General features: G+C 39.9%; 1 protein-coding gene across 3 annotated transcripts in view; it reads right to left on the reverse strand.

Annotated features, from left to right (window-relative positions):
• Positions 1-1,192: 1,192 nt before the first annotated feature.
• The window catches only part of Il1rap (interleukin 1 receptor accessory protein), a 157,267-nt gene continuing 132,284 nt past the window's right edge, over positions 1,193-26,175 (reverse strand). The window contains exons 9-13 of one of the 3 annotated variants that reach the window (XR_012910087.1): positions 21,248-21,397; positions 19,686-19,829; positions 9,667-10,230; positions 9,303-9,384; positions 1,193-3,821 (exon numbers count right to left, since the gene is read on the reverse strand). Coding sequence is in view for 2 of the 3 variants with exons in the window: in XM_075967651.1 (XP_075823766.1) it covers positions 9,530-10,230; positions 19,686-19,829; positions 21,248-21,397 (995 nt within the window). In the remaining variant the exon portion in view is untranslated. Of the gene's footprint in view, positions 3,822-9,302; positions 9,385-9,444; positions 10,231-13,702; positions 16,878-19,685; positions 19,830-21,247; positions 21,398-26,175 lie in introns of those variants that run through there. The other 2 variants (XM_075967651.1, XM_075967649.1) reach the window with 2 other exon arrangements.

The following is a 26,175-nucleotide window of genomic DNA, read 5'->3' on the forward strand; positions in this document are numbered from 1 at the left end:
CAGTCAAGCCTTTCTCACATTTCTGAGCCACAGAGCCATAATGTAATAAGGATTCATTATGTTAGGTTTCTATAGTACAATTTCTCATTAAGAAGCACAAAATACAATTATTGTTCGGCTTCTTACTTTTTAAATATTACTTTTGAGACATTCAGTGCTTAGGGCAATAAATACTTTGGTTTTCTACTCCCCTACTCTGTTACATAAAAAATTACAGCTGGACAAAGTATTCTAGAAAGCACCCTGATGTTCAGCAGAAAATTTCTCCTGGAGGTCTTCATCTCCTCCAGGAGATGAAGCATTATAATGAAATACTTCTGATAATGATGACGAGGAGGATATCAGTGTGATTACGTGATGATGGTGGTGGTGATGATGAAGAGGAAGAGGAGGTGATGAGGAGAAGGAGAAGAAGGAGATGAGCGTGATTGTGTGATTATGTGATGGTGGTGGTGATGGTGGTGATGGTGTTGAGGAAGAGAAGGAGATGAGTGTGATTGTGTGATGATGAGGAGGAGGATGAGGAGATGAATGTGAGTGTGTGATTATGTGATGGTGATGGTACTGATGATGATGAGGAGGAGGAGGAGGTAAGTGTAAGTATGTGATGATGGTGGTGATGAGGAGGAGGAAGAGAAGGAGATGAGTGTGATTATGTGATGATGATGAGGAGGAGGAGGAGGAGATGAGTGTGAGTGTGTGATTATGTGATGGTGATGGTACTGATGATGATGATGAGGAGGAGGTAAGTGTAAGTATGTGATGATGGTGGTGATGAGGAGGAGGAAGAGAAGGAGATGAGTGTGATTATATGATGATGATGAGGAGGAGGAGATGAATGTGAGTGTGTGATTATGTCATGTTGGTTGTACTGATGATGATGAGGAGGAGGAGGTAAGTGTAAGTATGTGATGATGGTGGTGGTGATGGTGGTGGTGATAGTGGTTGTGATGGTGGTGGTGATAGTGGTTGTGATGGTGGTGGTGATGGTGGTGATGGTGTTGAGGAAGAGAAGGAGATGAGTGTGATTATGTGATGATGAGGAGGAGGAGGATGAGATGAATGTGACTGTGTGATTATGTGATGATGATGATGGTGGTGGTGATGAGGAGGAGGAGGTGAGTGTGATGATGGTAATGGCGGTGATGATGACGACAACGACGACAAAACAATGCCACCACCACATGTGCAGTTACAGGTTTCAGAAGTTCACATTTATTGAATAATTTTACCCTTACAACAGTTCAATGAGGTAGATATTATTTCCACTTAACATGAAGAAACAGAATTTGAGAGCACACATGTGCTATTGAAATGCACATTCACTATAATAATTGGTATCCCAAATCATATGTACTGTCTCCAAAGTTAATATTTTATATAATATCAAGCTTGAAATGGAAATAACTGTCTAACTTTGTTCTCTAAGCCCTGAGACCCACCCAACACCTTACTCTAGTTGATACCAAAGAGATTTTACAATTTTTTCTTCTATCCTGGTGCTTCAAAGTAGGGAAGTGAGGCTTGATTGTCCTTGCTGTTTTCTTCAGTTTCTTCTTAGACATCATTTAGTGAAATTTGCCACTGACCAAGTGACTGAATTTTATAGTCTTTTCTGCTTCAGGGGACTGATAATATAAAAATAATAAACACTAAGACTATTGTCTTCTTTGGTTATCCATGTTAGAAACTCTGTTTACTTTCGCAATTTTATGTTGTTAGTTGTTATCCTCTCATTATCTCATAATGCAGAATGCAAACAATATGAAATCAAAGACCTAAAAAGGCTAAAAGATTTTGTTATGCATTGACAAATAATTCACTTTCAGCCTTTGACAATGAGTTTCATGTTTTACCCTTTAAGGAGGAATAATACTATCTGAAATATTAGTGATTTTTTTACTCTTTCATTCCATATATACAAGATATTATTACTGAATTTTCATTGACTCTTATTCAAAAATTGTAAAGATCCTTCAAGCCATCATCCTTGAAAATACCAGGTTTCTCAAGCATTTGGGGGAGACTTGGCTCTCTGGGGCACCTCGCCAGTATGTGCAATTGGCCTGCAGGACTAAGTTCACTTCTGGCTCAGCATTACTTGCCCTGGCAGCTAAAACACAGTCATCCTATGACTTAGCTGTCACTCTTGAAAATAAATCAGTGGGTTAAATACATGAAAATCAGGAGTTATTTTTTTATTCTATTTTGGAGATTGTGGTCTCACTATATAACCCGGGTAGACCTGGAATTAACTCTGTAGCACAGACTGGTCTCCAACTCATAATCCTTCTGCTTTAATCTCCTGGGTATTGAGACTGGAGGAATGGTCCACTACGCATGGTTTGAAATTGTTTTAAAGTATTGAAATATCAGTCATCCAGGGAAAGATCTGCTAGCAGATGTTGTTCACATACTCATCTTTATACCCATGTATATCTTCCAGAAAGTCATTCTTTACACTTGAGTATTTTTAAATGTTTGACGTACTCAAGGCAAAACTATGTGAACTATTCTTAGAAGGATTTTAACTAGTGAATAATTTCTCTATGACACCAAGAAGCAAAATTCTTCTTTGTTCACTGCAGCTTGTTCTCACGAACCAAGACTTGAAATATTTTTTTTGCCAAATTATAGAGAGCTTTTAGTTATTACCAAATAATACTGTATACAGTAGAAAAAAAAAACATGTGAAAATTCAGATACTCAGTGTCAATAGAGCCCAATCAGAACGAGAGAAAATGCAAGGAAAGGAGTCGCAGACTCCATGATACCCATAGGTACTGGTCTCCACTGAGCTCATCTGAGCTTCAACACCCTCAGTTTGAATTCCCTGTTTAACTCTTTAGATAAATGGATCAATGATGCTTTCTAATGACCATGTTACATGCTCTGCTGTGTTCTAAATGCCTTCAATTCTTCTGAGGCTCCCTCAATTTCCAAAATGAAACGGCTCATTTGCAGACAGTTTGAGCTTCACATTCTTAAGGGTGCTAACTAAAGCCAGGAAATGTAACCCAACATGATAGCATTCAGATTATAGGACATGCTTCCTCTTATAAGAAAAACTGCAATTATTGTAATGATGTCTGTCAACAACGTTCAATTAGGGAGCACTTACATGCAAGTTTTATTCTTTTCTGTGTGGACTTTCATCTTGATAACTTGGCATACTCAGGTTGGACGTGAGCATCTGAGCCTTTTGTTGTTTTATTATATGAAGTAACAGAAAGAAGACTGAAGGTCTCTCTTTGCTTCATCACTCTATCTAAATATCTCAACCTTATCTCATTTGTAGAAGACAATGCTACATGTTCATAAAGGTCAATGTAATTTTCCCTTCCTAGTGACTGTAGAACATATTTTGTAGGTTTCTATATGACTGGATCAAGACCTTGGAGATAGTTCTAGTTAATAAAACATAAGGGAAAGAAAATAAGAGGCGTCCGTTTAAGTTCAATTATAGGACAACTGCAAGCTACACATTTCACATGGCAAACACAAAAAAACTGCAAGCCCCTATGCTGGACATTTAGCATCAGCAAAAGTAAGATATGGGATGGGAAGTTATTGAAATCTTAGACCAGCATAGCTTATCTTACTCTAGTAGATGATGGCTGGAACACTCTCACCAAGTTCTGAAAAGCAGTGTTAGATAGTTCATGGGTTATAAATACACTCTACCAACCACTCTATTCGATTGTTTGCTTGTGCTGAGACAATTCCAAGGTCTAAACAGGCCCTTTATTTTCAGCTATTGCCTGCACACACTTTGTTAAAAGGATGATTTGTAGTCCTCCTTGGCTGGAGAAAATCAGAGCCTACAAGGGTAAAAGAGAGGTAAAAATTAATGGTTCTTAAACAATCTGTGCATCAGAATCCCCTGAGAAATTTCAGTGATGCTTTGCCCCGCCTTAGCGACACTTTGCCCAGCCTTTGTGACACTCACAGAGTTCATTGGTTTGCAGCAGCAGGATATGCGCATTTCCACGTGAGTACAAATGGTTCTGCTATACGTGCGTCAGAGACTGGAGCTTGTCAAGATTAGGGCAATTGGTTTTTTCTCACAATCTGAACTACACTATAGGATATATGAAAAGTGTTAAATGTATTGTAGGCAATAGTTTTCCACGAGAGACTCAAGGGGTACCTACCTTATTCAAATTACCAAAGGCACACTCAGAAAAGGCAGCCATATAAACTGTGTGCCCCAGCTTAGGAAAACACCACTGTAGTGAAGTGTTTTTATGTCTTCAGTGTGGAGGTGTTCCCCAAGGGACTCCCAGAGACACAACAGTTTGCAAACATTACCTCTTTATTTACCTTGTGGCATGTTGTAATAATTAGTTCAAGTTATTTCTAGCCTGGAATCTTAGTTTATCCAACCACTTCAAATCATCTATCTGGAAGGAAATTTATTATTACTGGAGGTCTTAGTAGTTGTAAGAAGAGGAACTCATAATGTGTATCACAGCTTTAAAAACTTAAATTCTGGTTTTAATGTACACAGGTAATACACTTTTATATTTACTTTGGGGGAAATTTAAAAGCATGATTTTAAAGTCCAGAGGACAGTAATTCTAGTTTTTAATGTTACTATATATGAAAACAAAGTTGTATAAAATCATAATACAACAAGTTTAGATGATCCACTAGATACCTGCTATAACACAACACTGTGTAGATCTTTCTTGTAATGGATAGTCTTGGTTGTTGACTTGAATACATCCAACATCAACTAAAACCCCAGCAGCTTGTCATGCTAGTGATGGATTTTGTTGGTGCTATCTATTGTTTGGCATGGAAAGAACAACACTGAGTCTGGGCCACACCTTCTGCTGGCAGTCTACGTAAAATTCCTTTGAAGAAGCAAGTATTTGCTTTTTGCCTGCTTGACTTCACTCTTACTGGCAAAATCATCCATGCTGTTGCTGACACCCCTCCCCCTTCATTGGTAGTATAATCCATTTCTTTATGTTACAGTGTAGACTAAAGACCAGTAGTTCTTTAAAATTTTATGAAGCCAGCACCAGTTCATCCAGTCTTGTGGACTGAATAACTATCGAATTCTTGGCCTTTCCGTCAGGAGACAGACATTGCTTGACTACCCGGACCAGAGCCTATAAGCCACTCTAATAGACCTGCTCCCCTTCCACACTCACACACACACACACACATACAAACACTCCATTCTATTTATTCTGTTCCTATAGAAAACTCTAATGTGCCTGTTTTTTTTTTTATATTGTGATATACATGGTCATGATAAAATAGTTCCACGTAGGAGGCTTGGAAAATTTTTTTTTCCATGCACCCACCAGGGTTGGTTTGAGAACTGGCCCTGGAATGTATGTTAGAAGCTGAGATTAGGGTGTTAACTCTCTGAACACCCTTGGGAAAGCCACTTACCCTGAATACAGTTTCTTGTTCTATGTTGAATTAGGACAAATTTACAAAAATAAAAAGGAAATGTTGCATACTAATTAAGTTTGTAGAATGTCATTTAATGTTCAACACATCCAGTAAGATTCATAATATTACTTCTGTTTTGGCTACCAGAACACCAAGGCTCAGAGAGATCAAAACCTGGGAGAAAAGAGATAAGGAAGACTGCACTTGACTTTAAAATCATGCTCCTAAATAGAAATGATATTTCTTACATAATGACATGTCCACTTAACCAATAATTATACCATTTCAAAGATAGTCATGGTCCATAAGTAAAATTTCTTTTTATTTACATTAAAATACATGACACTGACTATCACACTATTATGGCATGACAGATAAAAGAATAATGCTAATTTCTGAGTCTTTCTTCATAAACTTAAAATATAGGTCATTGTCTTTCAGACTCTTAGATAGCCAAATGCCTCAAAATACGACTTTATGTTGTGAACTATGTGCTTATATCTTTAAAAAAAATCACTGTAAAAATTTAGCTTTGAGAGTTCCAAAATTACACAGCTGTTTAACAGAACTTGTATTTCACATTCATTTTTCTGCCTTTAGTTCTTTATTTTATTTTATTTTGTTTCCCAAGAAAATGATTCTGCAGGACCTAGAGACATCAATCTGACACCTCCCAGGCAACTTTCTGTTTGCTGACTAGCTTTTATAGGGTCAGAAGGTGCTGTTGCAGGCTACTGGAGGAAAAAGATCTCAACTGTCTTACTCAACACTGAACACTGCAGGACACAATACCAACCTTCCAAGAAAGTCACGTTCACTGCTGCAACAGTGGCATTATGTTTATGGAGTAACCAACTACTTTCTGATTGGATTTGAGGCCTGCAACATGCCAGGCATTTAAGACATGCCTGGTATTTAAAATATGGTCAAACTCCATGGTTAGGGAGATGCATAGGCCTTACCTTAGGTGGAACTTTCTATGCTGTAAAATGGTTGCATTATCAATTAAATTGCCTTCGAAATAGTTATATTTATAACCATAGACTTATGCTGGTCAAAAAGCTTTTTATTTTTGCAGTGCAGATACTCATAACTCATCAGTGTAATAATAAATGACAGTGATTACCCAACCTTAGAAAGGGCAACTTTACCAATCACCCGGCCAAGGCTTAAGGAACACTGTGGAAGAGGAGGCAGGAAAAGTTATAAAGGCTGTAAAATAGAAAGGACTGTTGTGAAATGCTTTGTTCTAGACATGAGACGTCTGTTGCACTTGCAAACTCAGAGCAGCTGTGGCTCTCTACACAAGCCAACCACACTCTAGCATGAATGGCAGTGGAGCTGTTGTGCAAGCAATGTTTAGGGACAATCACACTTCTTGGGTCAGTGGTACCTGTGCTTCAGTTGCTGGCCCTACATCTATACACATATTGGTAGCTGGGCTTAGTGTGCAATTCTTTTTCTAAGACTTGAAGTTGGAAAAGGGACTTGCTATCAGTCTTAAGGGAGGGTTTGCAAAGGGGACTAGTGGTGACTATGATCATCTTTCATTGTATACAGGCATGAATTTTTCTTTTCTTCATTTACTTATATTTCTAATACTTATTTACTTTTATTTTGTGTGCTAACTCTGTGTATGTGCAGTACATGTTCAGGAGTCCTCAGAAGTCAAGAGTCACTGAATCCCCTGGAATTTTGGGTGCAAACAGTTATGAGTCACCATGTAGGTGCTGTGAACCAAGTCTGGGTTCCTCTGTAAGAGCAGTCATCTCTCAACCGCTGATCCAGTCTCTAGCTTCACGGATGAAATTTGCAAGGAGTACTTTTAAGAATGTTTAAATTATTATGCATAAGTGGCAAAAGTAATTTTTTAAATTTTCCAAAGGTATTTTACAGTGTGTATGTTAATAAGAAATAAGATTATTTCCTCCCCTCATAGAATTTGAAGTCGTGTATATTACCCATTTTCTGGTAGCTAAGTTGAGGCATTTGAACATCTCTTTAGAAAATGATGCAACCTGAGATGAGACCTTAGGAGGTGCCGAGTCTTGTCTGCTGAGTATCACATCTGGGCAGATCTTCCAGAGTGATTAGTGTTTTCGACAGGGCTAATTCTTGTTTCAACAGATAAAATGCAGGCTTCTCACTTGTGCTTTATCTGTCTACCATTCCCATTGTGTTTGGCTGAGAGGCTGTCTCTGGACCAAGCACACTAGCAGCAAGAGGCTGCTACACTGAAGGTGTCTGCTAGCATCAAATATTGTCTGCTGCTGTTTTTTATTTACTTCTGTTCAGAGGCAGCAGATTTTGTGCTTGTAACACTCTTGTAGTAAACATGGAGCATACTGAGCGGCAAGAAGATACACTGATTCTCAGCTGTCTCCTGGGCTGGAGGATTTATCGTATCAATCCTATTATGAAGGCCAGATGTTTTCAGCGTGGAGAGGGAATACACACTTTCCAGATGTTCTCATAGCCAACTTGCACTTCCAAGGTACAGTTGCCAATGGCGCTTGCACCCCTATTTCAGCATACATTCTTTGGCTGAATATGTTTGCCCAGAAATTACATACTAGTAACCCTCAGGATAAATATATCTCACAGATGAAGGTTTTTGTGTTGTTTGTTTGGTCTGTTTTGTTTTGTCTAGTTTTACTCTTTGGCTTTATTTTTTTAGATTTAAGCCAGGATATAATTGCAAGGATGCATTCCAATATTAATGTGTGGGACCTCATAAAGGAAACTGGACAATCTGCCTTACAGGGTCTAATTCAGAGGAAACAAGCAGAGCTGAGTGAGCACTCCTATGGTCGCCAGTTGTCTGCAAGCTCAAGGGATGCTGGTAGGACCCCTACTTGAAAGTAAATTGCCAAGAGCCTTTTATAGTGATTAGAATGTTTGCAGAAAAGTCTGATACTCTGAACCTGCATTCCATCCTGCTGCTGTTGGGTGGAGTCATTGGGAGTTAAACCTACATCTGTCCTCTTTCTTCCTTTTCTCTTACCTTCTGCCCCTGGGAGGGAGGCACATGACCTCAACATCCCTTTTCAAAATATTGAAGAAAAGGTGTAGGCACCAAACCCTACTTACAGTTCCATTCCAATACTAAACTTTTCTGCTTTGGTCCAAACAAAGTAAGATCCTTACTTAAGCTCCGCTTCTCATAGACTGCCAACTCAATGTCTTTGGTACTTTCATAGATACACACCAGAAGAAGTAAAGAAAACAAAACAAAATGACCTCTTACATTTTCTACCTAATCCAAATCTCAATTTCTTGAGTTGGAATATTCTTTAGAATTGAATATAAAAGTCAGAAAATGCAAAATGAGGAGAGGGCATTAGAAATCTGTTAGTACAAAAGACATGACATAAAAAATATACCTTTATTAAGACTGACAACATTAGGAAGTTCAGAGCACACTATTTACAGGGAGGCAATAGGAGGCATAAATTTCTCTGAGAAAGTTTGATCCTGGGGGGAGGGGGAGGGCAAAATGTGCTGTAGGTTTGCTGCTGAGCGCTGCCCTACAGTACCCACCAGCACCTGCTCCTTTTCAAGTCCCTCCCTTGGGTACACACACCCTGTGAATGTCAAAGTCCTGTTCCCTTTGGTACATACACCCTGTGTCAAAGCCCTGCTCCCTTGGGTACACACACCCTGTGAATGTCAAAGTCCTGTTCCCTTTGGTACATACACCCTGTGTCAAAGCCCTGCTCCCCTGGGTACACACACCTTGTGAGTGTCAAAGCCCTGTTCTCTTGGGTACACACACCCTCTGTCAAAGCCCAAGTATACTTTACCGACCCACGTCATAAGGAAACCCCAGTTCTGAGCTACTTTTAAACCACTGGGCAAGATCAGACGCTAGGCAACTTTTACATACTGACCTTCTAGGGCCCGAGAAGAGTGTGCTCTTCCGAGGCCGTTAGAGGCAATAACTGCATTCAGGTGCTTCCGGTCTTTTGTCTCCTAGAAACAAATAGTTTTTAGAAATCAATAAAGGGGACACAAATCTGATAGTCTATTAGAAGATAAAAATGTCAGTTATTCCCAAATGTTTGCGACCCAGGGAGAGTTGGTAGAAATAGCAGCCGCCACCCTCCACATAAAGTGATTACAGGATATAAAAGTCATTGTTATTGGATAAATCTGTAAACTGGTGCCGTGCAAGAGCTGAGATCTGGGGAGCTGGCTCGGGTCTGGTGTCATTTTGTATCCACTGATTTTCCGACTCTTGGAGAGCAGGCTTACAGAGGTGTGTTTCCCACTGGGGTTGGGTATGCATCTCTGCCAGGCTCTTGCTTTCTCCTTCACAGTAGGTGACGCAGCAGCGACAGGCTGCGGAGGGCTTCCCTCGGTGCTTGGACATGATGCCCTGGGCTGGCGCTACTCCAGGCACCCGCTCTAAGCTCCGGAGTTCTGGGGGTTCTTTCAAACGACTTCTCCTCTGAACGTGATCCAGACTGGTGTCAGACTGAGAAGAGCAGCTCTCGTTCCAGCCTGAGCTGGCGCTCAGACTTCTCAGGGGAAGAGCCAAGCGCAAGGCCTTCCAGAACTTGGAGCCAGAATGTTTGGACTTCTCTCCCTTCCAGCTCACAAAAGACACAGACTCCTTCAGCTGCAGGATGCCTGGGTGGGGATGCTCGAGGGGACGGTACTCCACCACAATGAGCTTGGTGGCAATGGAGTTCTGGCACATGACGCCCAGCTTAAACTCCAGCATGCTGATGCTCTTTTCTGTCACATAGTCGGGGCTCAGGACAACAATCATCCTTCGACTCCGCTGAATGAAATCAAACACGGCTTCCACCGTATCTACAGGAAATGGAAAGATAGCATAGCATCTGGTAATGATGTCTCCATACCCAGCTAGTCACTGTCTGGTCTGCAAAAGACGGGCATGCACATGCTTTTGAGAAAATAGAATATCAGTGTTAAACTAAGAAATCAAGTAATCTCATCCACACCATTCTTACTGACAATTGGTAAGAGTTTGTTCCCTGTTAGAAAGAGGAGTTGCTTGAACTTAATCTCTCTCCCTACACAACACTTCCTTCCACTGCAGATGGTCTCTTCCTCTATCATAAAATGCCATGAAAATATCTTCCCCTGATAGATCATGAAAATAAAGGGAAGGAGAATTAGATGAACTATTTCAGAAAGCAGTCTACTCTCTGCTTGTAAAGCATTTCTTGGTTTAGAATTCTCATTTGCTTTAGTTTTATCTGGTGGCCTTAGACCAGATGTCTTCAAAGAAAAGCTCAAAGGAGCTAGGTGCTATTGTGATGTTACTGTATTCTTACAGCTGGATCATGTGACTTCAGGTATTTACTCTTATCTTATTCCAGACATAACTTCCAGACCCTCCATCCTTATCATCATCATCATCATCATCATCATCATCATCATCATCATCATCCCTGTGAATAATTCAAACTGTATATATGTCTTATAGAATAATAATATTTTAAATAACAAGATCATACTTACTTCTTCAGAATGTTTGACTGCCAAATTACCTGGGGAATTACCACTTCCCTAGATCTTGAGTTGCAGCCAGCCCCAGGTGCTTAACATTTTGAGCACAGGATTGGTTTCTATCAACTAAAATATTCTATCTTCCTTGTTCGTTCCTTCCTGCTGCCTTCCCATCTTTGTTGCTTCAATTTTCTCTTGCTTTTCTTTCTTCTATGTGTGTGTGTGTGTGTGTGTGTTTGTGTGTGTGTGTGTAAAGAAGTGGCCTAAAGTCAATTAAAGAGCCAAATGCCACCGTGGTAGCTAAGAATCAATCAATTAATTAAGACTTCTGGCAGAGTACTTGATTCTAATGTTTGCCGAGGGGACATGGATAGGACCCAAAGGAAAATTCTTCCAATTAATGCAGTATCTAACCCAGTATGAAATGCAGGGACTTAGAGAAGGGTCTTAGATCATGGGTGGGAAAGAAATCCCACCCATGTAACACTTACTGCCGACAACTTTGAAAACATATCGCCTTCGGTGCTGAGGTTAGATTTGCTTTTTTTTTTGTCTCCATAAGACAATGAGAATTTGCAGTGAGTTTGATTGCCATGAACTTGAGAGAAATGAGGAAGCCAGGATCCTTCCCCACTCATTCTTTCTAATCAGTGAAGGAAGTTTTTTGTTCTGATATTGAAAGATTTAAATTTTCAGTTCTCAAAACCATGTGTATGTATGCAGATGTGCATGTGTGTATGTGTGTATTTTGGCAACTCCCTTGTCCCATCTCCCCCTACTCAGGTTTTAAGAAATGCCTTTAATGTATTAGAGAACACACCTGTGAGGAGTCTGCTGCTTTACCTGGATCATGAGAAAAAGAAAATAACCTAGAAAATAGGACAATATGGCGAGATTTCCAACATAGGAAACGTATACAGTCAAATCCCACAGTGTGCATGTAACCAAAGCTAAGTAATAAAGTTAGGAAAATGTGTGTTGTTTTCAGTGGGTGAACCATGGGTGCAAGTAAAAGACAGGTCTTAAACATTGTCTTGGGCTTGTGGAATTAAAAAAAATAATATTGTACCTTTCAACAAAGTGGAAGGTTTCCATTTGGAAGAGGACAGTGTGGATGCAGATCTGAGTGATGGAAAGAGACCCTGACAAAGGAATAGAGCTGCTCCCAAGATGGGGCTTCTCCTGTGCTCAGATCTTCTCTTCATACTTTAGAAACAAGCAGCTTCCTTTTATACTTTTTCAAACTCCTCCCAGATTTTCAAAGCTTCACATTTGAGGATGAGGGTGATGTTAGAGTTTGTGTAGAGGCATAATGAATTAGGTGATTTATTGTTGGGCTCAGAAGAATGAGGTCTAATTATACAGCAATGGGTTCATTTCTTTGAATCATTAGGATGTTTTTTAAACTTTGGTTCTGATCCAGAACTCTATAATCCTTAAGGAAAAGCATGCCTTCAAAAATTGTAATAGCCATGGAAGTCACATTCATCTACAAGAAAACTTTGAATCTGATGATTTTCCTTTGCTAGGGTTTTTATAGAAAAACCTCCCCTCTAATGCTTTCTTTCCTCCTTTTTAAAAACAGAGTAACACTGAAGAACCATCTAAATTCAACTATTTATTTTTCCTTGATCTCCTTTTTATTTTAATACCTTTATATTTGATTCTTTTTCTATAAAACGCATATGATAAAAGCAAAAGTATAGGGCCATAACAAAAATTAGCAATGGTCAAAGAGATTGTGAGTCTGTATTAATAGTAATTGTTCTTGTCTGCAGCTATTATAAACTAAATGCATAGAAAATTTAAACCCCATTACTATCATGAACTTACTGTTTATATTCTAAAGCTATATCAAGAACTGATAAAAAATCAATAAATATATCAGTTAATTTTATAATTTGGCCAAAACATAAAAATCAGAGCTAGTAAGATGAGTCAGTAGGTGAAAGTGCCTGTCATTCTGAGTTTGATCCCTGGGCAGAATATGAGAACTGACTAGTACATATGCCGTCCCCACATAGGGATAGAAAATAAATACATAACAATCTAATTTTAAAAATGCTTCAAAAGAAACACTAGATTAGCAGCTGAACATGTCTTTCATTCCGTGCTGCATACTTGGCTTGGTTAGGGATGTAGACAACTGAATGGAGAAAATGTCTTGAGAAATTTAATTAGGCAAGTGATAGTGAGATTGATGACATCAATGCAATGAGTGCCGATCCCAAGTCTTCTAAACAGATTGAAGGGTGAAGCAACTTAAGACTGGTTACAATGCATTCAATGCAAAACATCTATACACAAAAATATAATAAGATGTACATTTCCTGGAATGGGGATCCTATATGCCCATAGTAGAGAATTTTGTTGCCTTTCAATCCTGCCTGGCAATTGTTTATTAACTGAATAGAAAACCGTGTCCTCGTGGCTGTGGTCCATGCATCCTGGCTCCTTTCTTTTGTTGACTAGTAAGAGTTTTCTGTGCATTAGTGGCATTTGAAGCCGAAACCAGAGAAATAAATGTGGTTTTGCTTTAAAGTTATTACCAAGTATGGCTTTTGCTTCCCTGCCCCCACTCATCTAATGTACTGGACTATTCATTCTACTTACGCAATTCTTTTACTCATATGCAGAGGCAATGTTCTTGATACGAAGTTCACATTTTTCTTATTCCTCAATAAATATTTCGCTATTACAACTTCTTTCATTTATTTTTGTAAACATAATTGCTCTTTTTTTCCCTCCTATTTCTCAATCCCAGACAAAAAATATAAGGACACAAAACACATGCACAAAATAAAATTCAAAGTTGAAAATAAATGGTTTATTGTAAAAAATATGAAAATATACAAATCAAATGAAAATGGAAAATACAAATGTGTATGAATAAAATTAAAAAGACAATCATAAAGTACTAAAACCTATGGAAACCGATGCGTAAGTAACAAGTGGAGTGATGCTTTGTTTCCCAGTAGAGGACAGTACTTTATTATTAGAATCCCAGGGAGTCGTTTAAAGTACAAAAGACAATTAAATAAACCACATGTGACTGTGTGAGTAGACACTCTATATAGCATGGTTCTTTGTTAACCTGGGTGCAGACGTTCCCTTTATCATAAACCTAAAACTATGGAGGATGTTTTCTCTTTTTTTTTTTATTCATAAGAGACATGATATATCTTCTTGCCCTCCTAGGACAAGTGTGTGACCCCTCCTCCAGAGCTCTGCTATTCTGTATGGAACATCTTCTGAAACTCAGACAAGAGTCTTCAAACTAAGTTCTCTTAGGAAGAGATACGTTCTTTAGGTTTGAGATGCGTTACACTATAGAATTGGAGCAGGGTCAGTACAACAAAGAGGAGTATAAATAGGAAACCATGAAGCATTTCTAGGGGTATAGAACAGCAGTTGGGCTGAGTACAGAATCCAGCAGGGCAGAAACTACACAGCGCAGAGACTGGCCTGCGGTGAGGGGCTTGCCCCTTGCTTTCCTATAGCTAATGCTAGAAGTAACATTCAAAGCTTATCTGGGGCCAGCTTTCATCTGGTACTGTGATTAAAGGGTTATTAGTGGAAATGGTAATTATTTGAAATAACAAAAATCACTAACCTTTCAAAAAACTGAAAAAGATTATATATTATACTTTTTATGTCAAAGATTCACAAGGGAACTCTTTTCAATTTAGAGTAACCAATAATTCTAACACAGAGCAATAATTTATTGCAGGCATCAGTACTGATGAACACTTAAAATAAGAGAAAATTCCAGAATTTCTTATTAACATTAACACAACTTGGATAAAGTCTTCCTTAAGTTAGGAGTTGCGTTTCATGGGATACTCAGACTCATTTATAGCTATGTCTGTTTTTCTTCATCAGTCAGTAGTCCACACAGCTGAGCACTGAGATTCACATAACTTAGACTCTAAATGTGTCTCGCAGAAAATGTAATAGAACATCAACTGATATCAGGTGACCGCCTACTGTTGAACAGTGATAATGGGAGGTCCTCGGACAAGAGATAGCCCTGCAGCCCAGATCAACTGTAGGAACAGTAAGTCATTCATACTAGTCCAGGGGAGGCAAGATCTATGATAACTATACACAGAGAACCAAGAAGTCACAAATAAAACAGTAGTGGAATGAAAGCACCAACAGAAAATCATTGCACTATAAACATAAATTTTAAAACTGGACAATAATTCTACTGGCTTTTAATAATATACCAATGGTTGTTTAAAGATATATGTGTGTAATTATGTATAGCCCCAAATACATACACACAGATAATTTATAGGCAAATGGATATACACCCATACACATAGTTTGTGGGAACTTCTATATACATACACACATAAAATTCACATGTACCGATATTGCAGATGTGTATATGTATATATATATATATACATTTATATATATACATATATGTATACACACATGCTAGACATGATGTAGAAACTGGCCACTCTAAACGTAAATGTACTTAGTTTTCACTTTTACAAGTCTGAGGAATAAGTAAACCTCTGCTTAAAACTAAAAAATCGCAGTTTCATCAACAGTGACTTTCAGGGTGATTTATTTGGAACAAGGTACTACATGTACTCGTGAATAAATTATTGGACGTGGTCATTCTTTTAGAATAGCAATGCCAAAAGGAAAATCGCTACCTCTCAACTCCGCTTCATAATGAAGAGGTGTGAATGAGCAGGGATTAACCACTTTCCTGGTTCTCCCATTAGTAAGGTTGGAATTAAAAGACAAACTGCAAGTATCCTGCTCCCTGTTCTCTTCCGGTGTCAAGAACACTCTGAGAGCATTTTGGCCTTTTCTCCCTTTTCCGTTAGCACCAGTAAAAGCTTGGTGCCTCCTATGAAGTGTGGACGATGGACACAATAGGTAAGGAGACAGACTGACAAGTGTGGACCTCTCTCTCTGGACATCCTTGAGAAGCTACGATGATAAGGCAGAAGCTGTGACTTTGTCAAGTTTATAACTATGCTAATCCATTACCTGAGACAAGGGAAATGTGGTTTTAGTAGTACAAAAGGGGTCTTGCCACTGAATCCGCCATGAGGAACAGCTGTAGTTTGACTGTTAGTCTTACTGAGGCGGTGGATTCAACAGACAAATTAGCAACGGAGTGAATTATCCTCAGTTGGAATAGATTTAACCTCTGGTGATATGTTCAATGGATGACTGAAAATAAAATAAAACTCAAGGAAAATCCTACGGAGAAACAGGCGATACTCCCTGTAACCTATCTTTAAAGGAGCTTCGAGTCACTGGGCAAAGGGGCTCCATCATGGTGACATTTTTACAAAGAGATTAGAAGAAAGGGAGGAAGTGAGACGAAGGATGCATCGAACACATCTTTGACTCGCAAAGAGCATAATGGCGTTAGATCTGGCGACAAACTGTAGAGAACATCACTCTTACCCTTAAGTTGGCCTGACAAGCAAAACTGCCAGTCACACAATCCCTAGGATGTTTCCCTATGAGGGGCTTAGATAGGGTTCTCTTTCTATCTATGAAGCCACAGCCTGGGAGGGAAGAAGGGGGGCTCTTCCTCCCATGAGCCCATTTGTTCTTTTTGCTCCTTGGCTTTCCCTTTCATACGTTTTTCAGGGACGAATAGGATAGGCCCTGCTTGTCACTGCTAGACCACCTGGAACTCTTCTTCACTGGCATGGCCACCTGCAGCTGCTTCCAGAACCTGCCCTGGGGATACTTGGATTTCTCCCCTTTCCATTTAATGACCGTGAGCACCGTTTTAGCCCTCTTCAGCTCTTTCACCTTCATGTCCTTCACAGCTTTGTACTGTACTAAAATGACGTTGATGTTGCCCCGGGAGGCCATATTTTCTAGGCCCGCCTTGAGCTCCAGGAGGGCCTGTGTTCCCTGGAGCACGTAGTTGGGGCTTAGCACAACCAGGAGGCGTCTGCTTTTCTGAATGAAGCTCAAGGTCTCATCTGTGACAACTGGGAAAGAAAACACCGTGGGGATTAGTGTTGGCCAGGAACCACCTGATGCACAGAGCTCGCGGAGCAAAGGCAGGGAGGGGACTGTGAATGGCTGCCTGAGAATCAAAGCTCTAACACGCTCTCCAACAACAGTATTCATCTTTAATCCAAACATACTGTCCAGCGAACGTCACTCTGCTCAGGGAAAATGGAGTTATACATAAATGCCCTATGCCCAAAATATTTCCAAATAAGCTAAAGCCAAAAGTATGACTGCTGTCAAGAGGTCCTCACAAGCACTGTTTGAGCAAGATAGACTAGACACATTGCAGTGACATCAGTTTCTTCAAACAGCATTGTGTCTCAGCCCAACTGGCTCCTGAAAGATACCCTAGAATAACCCATCACATGAAAAGAATGAAAAACCCTGTACTACAGATTCAAAGACCCCAAGTTTCAGTTGCAGCTAACCAAGGGCAAGAGCAGAGAATGTGGAGTCTCCATCTGCTGATGTGTGTTGTGGAATAGAATAATTGTTTAACTACCCAAGATGTGTTGCCTTTGTTTATGCTGAATTTGTTTAACTATGCAAAGATGTGTTGCTGTCTTACCTTGCCTGCCTAAGGCATCTGGTCAGTCTAATAAAAAGCTGAACAGCTAATATCTCAGCAGAAAAAGGATAGGTGGGGCTGGCAGGCAGAGAGAAAAGGGGAGCCAGCTAGCCAGCCAGCCAGCCAGCCAGCCAGCCAGCCAGGAGCCAGCCAGTCATGGAGGAAGCAGAAAAGCAGAACGGACAATATTTAGATGGGGTAAACAAGCCTCGGGGCAGCACATAGATTAGTAGAAATGGGTTAACTTAAGTTAAAGGGGGAAAAAAAGACTAGCTAGAAACAAGCCTAAGCTAATGCCAAGAATTCATAATTAATAATAAGCTTCTCTGTCATGATTTGGGGGCTGGTGGCCCAAGAAAGCTGGCTACAGATGTGTACTTTCCTGATGCCAACTGATGTCACAATGTAGCTGCATTAGTAACTCAAACAAATGGCATTTTGGCCAACAGTGTCTTCCCACATCAGCTCCTTCCTTTTCTCTGGGGTGGAGATGAAAGCAGAACACGGATCTTTCTCCTCAACATTTAGTCCCTGGGAAGCCAGCCTTTCTTCAGCAAATGCTAGCTGCTGTCCTTACATTCACTAGCAAACACTTTTCCCGGAGATGAACAAAACAAAGTGGGGAAGAGGGAAGCACAGGCTAATTTTATTCAAGGGCTCTGATTAATTCCTGCTGCTAAATTCTTGAAACTAATCTATCTGCTAACAGATGCTCAAGGAGACTGGCATAATCCTTCACCTAGAGAAGCGATGCTCGCTCGCTGGCTCCAGGCAGTGCCCTGGTGATGTGCAAACCTGTATCACATTCCCCTCTGCAGTGATTTCCATTCTTAATCTTCCCGGGTGCAGAAGTAATAGGGAAGGACTTGCCAGGTAACATCTAACATGTGCAGCCTGGGGGAGAACCCAGAAAGAGGTGTGTGTTTCCTCTAAGCCTTTCCAGCAGAGGCTGACTGTGTCTCTGCACAGAAAGAGGTTCGGCAGCAAAGTGGCCTCAGAAAGAGCAGCAGGAAGAATCCAAAGAGAAGAGGGCCTGCAGTGTGCAAGAAAAACTCTGCATTTTTCGAAGGACTGTTAGTCCCCTGTAGGTCTTATCCAGATATACACTGCGCATCTTTTCTTCACTCTTCACATAGTAGATAAGATACTTTGATTGACTTTGTAAACGAATCAATAGATGCATGAATGAGTTAAGCAAATTGTTAATTAATATGAGTAGAACTTTGCCTTTCACCATGTAAGTGATCATTTGATGGCACAAGGACACACAAGGAGAGATCTTCTGTAGAACACAAGCTCAGGTTTGGGGTGATGGCTGGGCAGATAAGCAAAATGATCTATTAACTCAAAATGAGAAGAAAACTGTTCCAGGTATTAATTACCCACGCATTTCAAAAACGTATAAAACAGTCAACGTGAACAGATTTCCTTGGAAAAAGAGAGGAAAATGTCTTTCTCTGCTCCAGATGGGAGTCAGTGTGCTTATATTAGATAGGAAAGTTTTATAGGGAATTGAACAGTGTTGCTGCCATGCTTGCTACAAAACTCCTGAATGAACCATGACTGTTTGGACTTGAAAAGAGGAAGCATTGGTTTTTAACATGAGTTCAAGCTTTTCCTTGTAAACCTAGGTAGAATGCAATGGCCTTCCACATTTTAAGCTAAAACACAAACATCCACACTGTTAGAAAAGGAGATACAAACAGTGAACAGGCAGATTTGGGCAGCAGCAGCTCGCTGGCTCGGAGGTGAGGAAATGGTGAGAAAGAGCAAAGGGCATGCTGTGTTAGCGGGAAAATTCTCTACTCTATGTCCTGCAGTTCCGTTCCAGGTAAGCAGAGTAAAACTCAGTTTGTGTAAAGAAACATTCTCTCCACTTGGTCTTTGTTAAAGAAAATGAACGAAAATTAATGCGTGTCAGCCCAAGGCTTCTTGAAAATCTAACTTCCAGTGAGATTGACTTCCTCAGGGCTGGCTCTTTTCCGGCATGGAGCTCTTTGAGGTTACATGGGAAAAGTTTAAAGCCAGGAACTAGACTGAACAATGTCCACCTGACACTGTGCCTGCACTTCTGGAGAAGTCTCCATTACCTGAAGGAACTGTACACTCACTATCTGAACACCATGACTATGCTACAGCCCATTCATGCACCAGAAACTCAGGATCCACTTCGCCCCTCAGGGTGGCCCCCGTGTTGCTCATGCGCAATACCTACTTCCCCCAGGCAAGCTGTCTCTGTCGAAGATGCACAGCTTGTATCCAAATTCATTCTCCAAAACGCCACGAAGCGTCAGCAACACAAACTCCTCTTCTTCAGCGTTTCTTGCATAGGAAACATAAATATCATATTCCTTTCCATCTAGCAAAAGGAACAGAGAGTCAAAGCAAATTAGAAAAAAAAAAACTTCTCAAATTGTTCCTTTTTTTTTTCTTAAATCTAACTTTTGGGTGTTGGGCATTTTAATTTTTTTTCATTTTTTTCCTTTTTGCATCTGTGAAGAATGTGACAGATCCCAGTGTAATTTTTTAGTGGTGACAGGATTCAGGCAGAAGGACCATGTGGGTTCAGACTGTATCTGATGTATCTTCTACTCTCATCTCAGGGAGTGACGCCTGTAGTGGACAAAGACTGTCCCCTGAACCATGGGAACAAGGATGCACACCACAGGTCCTGGGAGCTAAGGCCAGGCAGGAAATTTCTACGCAGTGTTCTAGAAAAACACTTGCTAATACATTAGAATTCTAAATTGAGAAAGACTTTCTGAAACTGACTAAATTATACCCAAAAAGAACTAGAATTAAATTATGTTAAGATCGATATATTGATCTTTCTGAAATTTGCTTAATAAAATTCATGAGTCGTTAAAAATATAGATTATGTGTTTCTTCCCAAGTCCCTCTGAATTAGAATTTTATGGGGTGGGCTATTTCTCCTTTTCCTGTACAGTAGAGATTTGGTAAAGATTCGGATGTCTCAGTGATACTGCCAGGAAAATTTCTCCCAGGAATACACATTGGAAAGATTTTTATTAGTGAGAGCAAGGTAAACAATACACTCTTATGTACACCTGGACCACCTGGAAGTATTGTTACAGCATATGTTCTGGTTCAGAGGGAGTCATGTTTAAAAGTCTCCACCTAAAATGCTTTTGGATGATCATGATGCTGCTAGCCCATGGATCTTCCCCTGAAACATATGAACCTACTGCTGAACGTGGTGGCGCAGACCAACCATCCCAGCACTCAGGATTGAGGTCAGCCTGAGCTGCACAATGAGACACTGTGTCACATCACAAAGGACAAAACAAAGCAAAACAAAAGGCTGTGGCCCTGCACTGTCCTCTCTAGTGACCAAGAACCACATGTGTCTGCCGACCATCTGAGCGCAGCTGTCCCCACTGAGATGTGCCAGGACTGCAAAGCAGCGTTCTGCATTTGAAAGTTGGCAAAACATCTCATTAACATTTTAAATATCATTTTTATACTGAAATAACAATGTATGAATATTGGATCAAATCCTTATTTTCACTTATGCCCTTTGAACCATTGGGGGAAATGTTAATTTCATATGTAATATGCATCATAATTTTATAAAGACAAAGCTAGTCTAGACTAAACCATATTTCCATCAAGAAAGGTGAACAGGGCATACTGGAAAGATTTTTACTAGTAAGAGCTAAAATCAAAGAATCAAAGATGATCTTATTAAATACAGTGGTTCATATGCTAGAGAAACACATTGTTTAAAGAGATTTGCATCATACTTCCAGTACTCACCAAGAATTGTTTCATCTGTTCCGAAGTGAGCCCGGTAAAAGAGGACCATCTCCAGCCAGTAAACATGGTAGACCACGATGAGAACCACCACCAGAAATACCGTGGCTCCAAAACCACAGGCGAGTTCCACTGTGTACCTCGGCGGTATTACTAAAGCAAATGATAAAATGATGATGATAATTAACTTCTAATCAGTGATCATAGTAATCCCCCATCTCCTTCATGGTTGGATCAGCCAAGCGGCCAAGTCAGGCACTTGACATGCAAATGTTAACAAGCAGAAACACCATGATAACAGATTAGGCATAATCTTTTTTAAATATTAGATTGCATCCTATTTATTTACTCTTTTGTTGTTCTTGCTGTGTGGTTTATAGTTCCTGGTAAAGAAAGTGCTTTAAATGACTTAGTGATTTGAATAGATCCTAAATGTATACAAAATAAAATAGGATCTTAACATTGGGAAGGATTTCCAGAAAGGTTATCATATTCAACTCAGCACAGGGTCTTGTGCATGCTAGGCAAGCTCTACCGTTGAACTATAACCCTAGTCATGTATAAACTGAGAGAGTCTTGCTCTTCAGCTCAACCTCACGGACTTCCTGCCTCAGCCTCCTGGGAACTGAGACTGCAGCACTGTGCCATGATCCTAGGACAAGGAGAGTTTTGAAAGTGCTGTGTCCGGCAACTGTTTTTTCTTGCAGTGCTCTCCCAAGAACCCTCCCCAAAGAGAGGCCCATCATCAGAGGAGGTAACCTGAGCACAAATCTTGCCGTGTCTATTCATTTTGACTTCATCCTCTTTCTAACATCAATATCAGAGAAATTTGATTCCTTTCCTTTATTTAAAAGAGGCTTCAAACTAGTATTTTCATTGAGTTTTGGCAAATCTATGGAATAGGAAGTGGTATTTGGTTCTTATATTTCCCAAGCTCACAGTTCTGTGACAAATACTTCAAAGGCTGACCTTCTGAGATTTGATTTTTTTTTCCTTGTTATCTACTTACTTTTTTTGACACTGTGAATACCATAGGCAGGCTTTATGGAAGTACCAGAAATAGAGTGAGATAATTCCCAATTTATTAAAAGCTAGGAATTAAGTCAGAAGCCCTGCTCACTTCACTGACTATTCTAACCAAGCCTCCAATCACTGTCGTGTCTCATTTACACTGTCCTTGTCTCAAAGGGCTCAGGAAAAGCAAACATAATGCTGCGACCACAGTATGACTTGTGGCTATAGTATGTCTTTCTTTTCTTTTAATTTCCAAGTACATTTAGATATGTCTTCATTTCACTAATAAAGCTGTTCTATTTTTTTCAGCCTGGGTTTTGTCCATAGAAATATCTACTTTTCATTGATTTTTATCTCAGCACTATTAGTGATCTCCTTCACCATTCCTTCCCACTCCCTGCAAAATAGACTAGGCCTCCACACCTTCCAGGTGGAAACCATTTTGTCCATCCTATGCCTGCGGCACCTGGGATCTCAACAAACTTCCCCAGAAATAGCCCTTTCCTCTTTCAGGATAAGGAAAGATGCCCAAAGTTATAGTCAAGGGCAGAAGCATCATTTGTTTGCTATGTTGACTGTGGCATGGCAGCTGAAGACTTTGAGGAAAAATAGAGTAATTTGCGGGAGATGAAGCTGGGCTTGGTATTGGCTGGCTCGATAATGCCTTTCTTGGCATGTCTGCCAGATGCTTGAGGGTTAGAAAGGAAAGACGGCAGGAAGGGCTAAAAAAAAAAAAATCTAATGCAGGGAAAGCACAGAAACAAGAGCATATTTCATTGGGTTAGTTTATAAACTGTTACTGATGTTTTGAAAATGCAAGTCATGTGATGGGGAGACCTGGGCCAGATGGAGTGAGACTGGGACAGGGGAGGTCGAAGAGCAGAGAGACAGATATGCTTCTCCGCGCAGTTGAACACTTTAGTGCTGAACATCTGTCTGCTGAGATGAGGTGTGGAGACTCTCCTCCAGAGTGGGACTGCTATCTAGGTTCTCTTCAAATTGCATAAGGAATGCTGCCATGGTGTTAGATCATTGACCAGATGCGGACTCAGTGGCTGGGAGGACTTTTCAAATGGCATTTAATCCGAATGAAAACACGGTAAGCAACCTGGAGCAGAGTCCAAAGTTCTCAATTTGGAGATAAATCCCGGACTTTCAAGTTCATCAACCTGAATTCAGTGTGTTGTCTACCTAGTACAGGGGAACCCTGGAATTGACCATTCAAACCTTGTTATCAGGTGTAACCCAGTCCTGGAGTCTCAGGATGGTGGTCCTCTAAATGGGTGGGTGTTTTTCCAGGTATTAATAGAGGTCTTGCTTGAAGAGCAAAAGATCAATTAAACAATTGATTTCTCTCTGCTGGGCTCATTTCTACAGCCTCTTTCACTTTTAATAGGGCTCTGCAATTTTGTTTTGTATCTCCGATGATACAGCTCATATTTACAGCTCAGATTGTGCTTCCTGGTGTCATCTTCTTATTAAAGATTCCCTAACCACACTTAACTGATTGGACCAGAAAATTAATAATCCACCGGACAGCTCTTCTAAATGGCTGTGGTTCTAAAGGGCTGTCTTGTAAAGCGAAAGGACATTACAGGGTAGCAGTGACCCTTGGCCTATATTTTGTGTCCTTCCTACTGCAAGTCTCGGCATTCGAAATGACAATTTTGCACTGATGCAATTTCAGACAAAACGGTTTCCAATCAAAAAGGAGTGACGCAATCTGACCACACCGGACTCCTGAACTCCCCCTCTCATTGATTGCAGTTAGTCTCAATTAGAATGTAGCCAAATGCCGTCATTTGCTTATTGCTACTCCCCAAATCAGAATGTGCTTTGCAGCTCTGTATTATAAACTGGCCCTGAACTCCATGTACCCAGCCAGCCATCTTTGTTAAAAGAATGAAGGACCCCAGCGCTGGTCCTCTCCCCTGCTTTTGGTTCTAGCTCTACAATAAATTTTGTCCTTGGCAACCCAAATTATTTATCTTCATTGTTATAACTGGGCTTGCAATCTACTGAGCTCTTCCTCTGAATACCAGGTGCCTGGTCTGACAATTGTCCCCTGCCAGAGAGACCAAGGCTAGTCAGTACTCAATTATGCATAATTTTTAAAATTGTGGTGATGGCCATTAGTTTGAAATGTTAACAAAAGAGTGTTTTATTTTAGTGATGTCAAAACAGAGAACGGTGAATTGATCTGCAAATCTGATGGTTCAGGGATGAGGCTACAACCTCTGTCCTCTGGACCTCACCTTTGGTATCAGAAAAGTAAATGATAATGAACTAGCCTGCCCTCTGGAATACCTTAAATAGTGCTGTTGTTGTTGCATTTTAGCCTCTTACAGTTGGAGAACTGGTAAAACTAAGATAAGCCCATGGTCATTATGTCTTTTTCTTTCTAATAATCATCAAAGATAACCTTCCAGATTTTGGTACAGAAAGGAAAGTCTTAAGAAGGTGGTGGCTGCTCTGAGCTGGGGAGAGAAATGAGAGTTGAGACAATTGAGCCAGTTTGCATTTCAAGGACTAAGTAATAGAAAGAGGAGAGTTGAGTAGAAAAGGAACTCTAGGAATCTGCATGAGGTTATCTTCAGTCTGTGGCAAAGAATGTGAAAATGCAAAGCTGTGGAGACTTGGTTTGCAGTTACAATGTCATATAAAGAACACCTAGAAAATGAAAAACCATAGAAACACATACGAATCTGAGGTGACCCAGGTGTCCGGCGTCAGAGCCTAAATGGCTGAGCCTGAGAAGTATATCCACCCAGTCTTACCAGAAAGGGCATTTCTAGCTACTGTAACACACACAATTAAGAGAATTCCAGAAGGAAGAAAGAAGGGAGGAAAGGAGACCTATAATATAAACAAATTAAATACCTGCTACAATAAAACTCAACTTGCTCACAAAATACATTCCACGGAATAACATCTATGATGCCCAGAATAATGATAAAACACTAGATAGCAGAAAGATAAAAGAATCAACGTTCAAAAGACATATCAATAAGTAAAAATAGAATCCAGAATTGGAGGAGATGATTTAAAGACGAGCTAAGCATTTTAAAATCCATATTAAAATGTGTCTGCTGAGTTTTTATTTTTTAATGAACATTTGTGAAGAGTAAATAGGAAATATCAATGGAGACATTCCAGTGAGGCAGAAATTCAAAACATGAAAAATACATTCTTGCAAAAGCATACAAATCATTTATCATAACAAAAACCACTAAAGCCTCCATAGGCTCTGAAACAATTCAAAGAAATGATCCCCAGAAAGCATGCCCGTACATGACAACTTAGAAGAACAAGGGAGTGCCCCGAAGGACAACTTAGAAAACTAACACAAGAAAACACACTCTTAAGGAAAAAGAATAAGAGAGAGACAAGCAGAAATTGTGATAATTGAATTTTGAAGAACAGCTCAAGGTGAGCACATAAAAATCAATTAACTACATGACTATGCTTTATTAATAAACAATTAGAAAACTTAAAAAGTCTGATGCCATACATTTTAAAATTCTTTAGAGACAAATTTGATAACATATAATAAAAACCTGTACACTCAACTTCTTTTTTAATTGATGAAATAAATTACTAAGACTCTATATAAATGGAGAGGTCTATCATCTCTATGGATTGGTAGAATCGGTATTGGTAAGTCTTCAGTGTTACTCACAAATTTAGTAGGGTCTCAATCAAAATCAAAGAAGAATAGAAATTGACAAACTGGTACTAAAACAGGTAAGGAAACTATGTACTTTTTTAAAATAATGAAACAACCTTGAAAAAGGGAAAAGGGCAACAGCGTCTTAGTTAATAATTTCACGCTATAGTAATAAAAATGGTGTAAGACTAAACAGCAACCTAGTTGATTAAAGGGGTAGAGTGAGGAATGCAGAAACTCATAAAGATAA

Source organism: Microtus pennsylvanicus, chromosome 1 (genome assembly GCF_037038515.1).
Source record: "Microtus pennsylvanicus isolate mMicPen1 chromosome 1, mMicPen1.hap1, whole genome shotgun sequence".
Classification (NCBI taxonomy): domain Eukaryota; kingdom Metazoa; phylum Chordata; class Mammalia; order Rodentia; family Cricetidae; genus Microtus; species Microtus pennsylvanicus.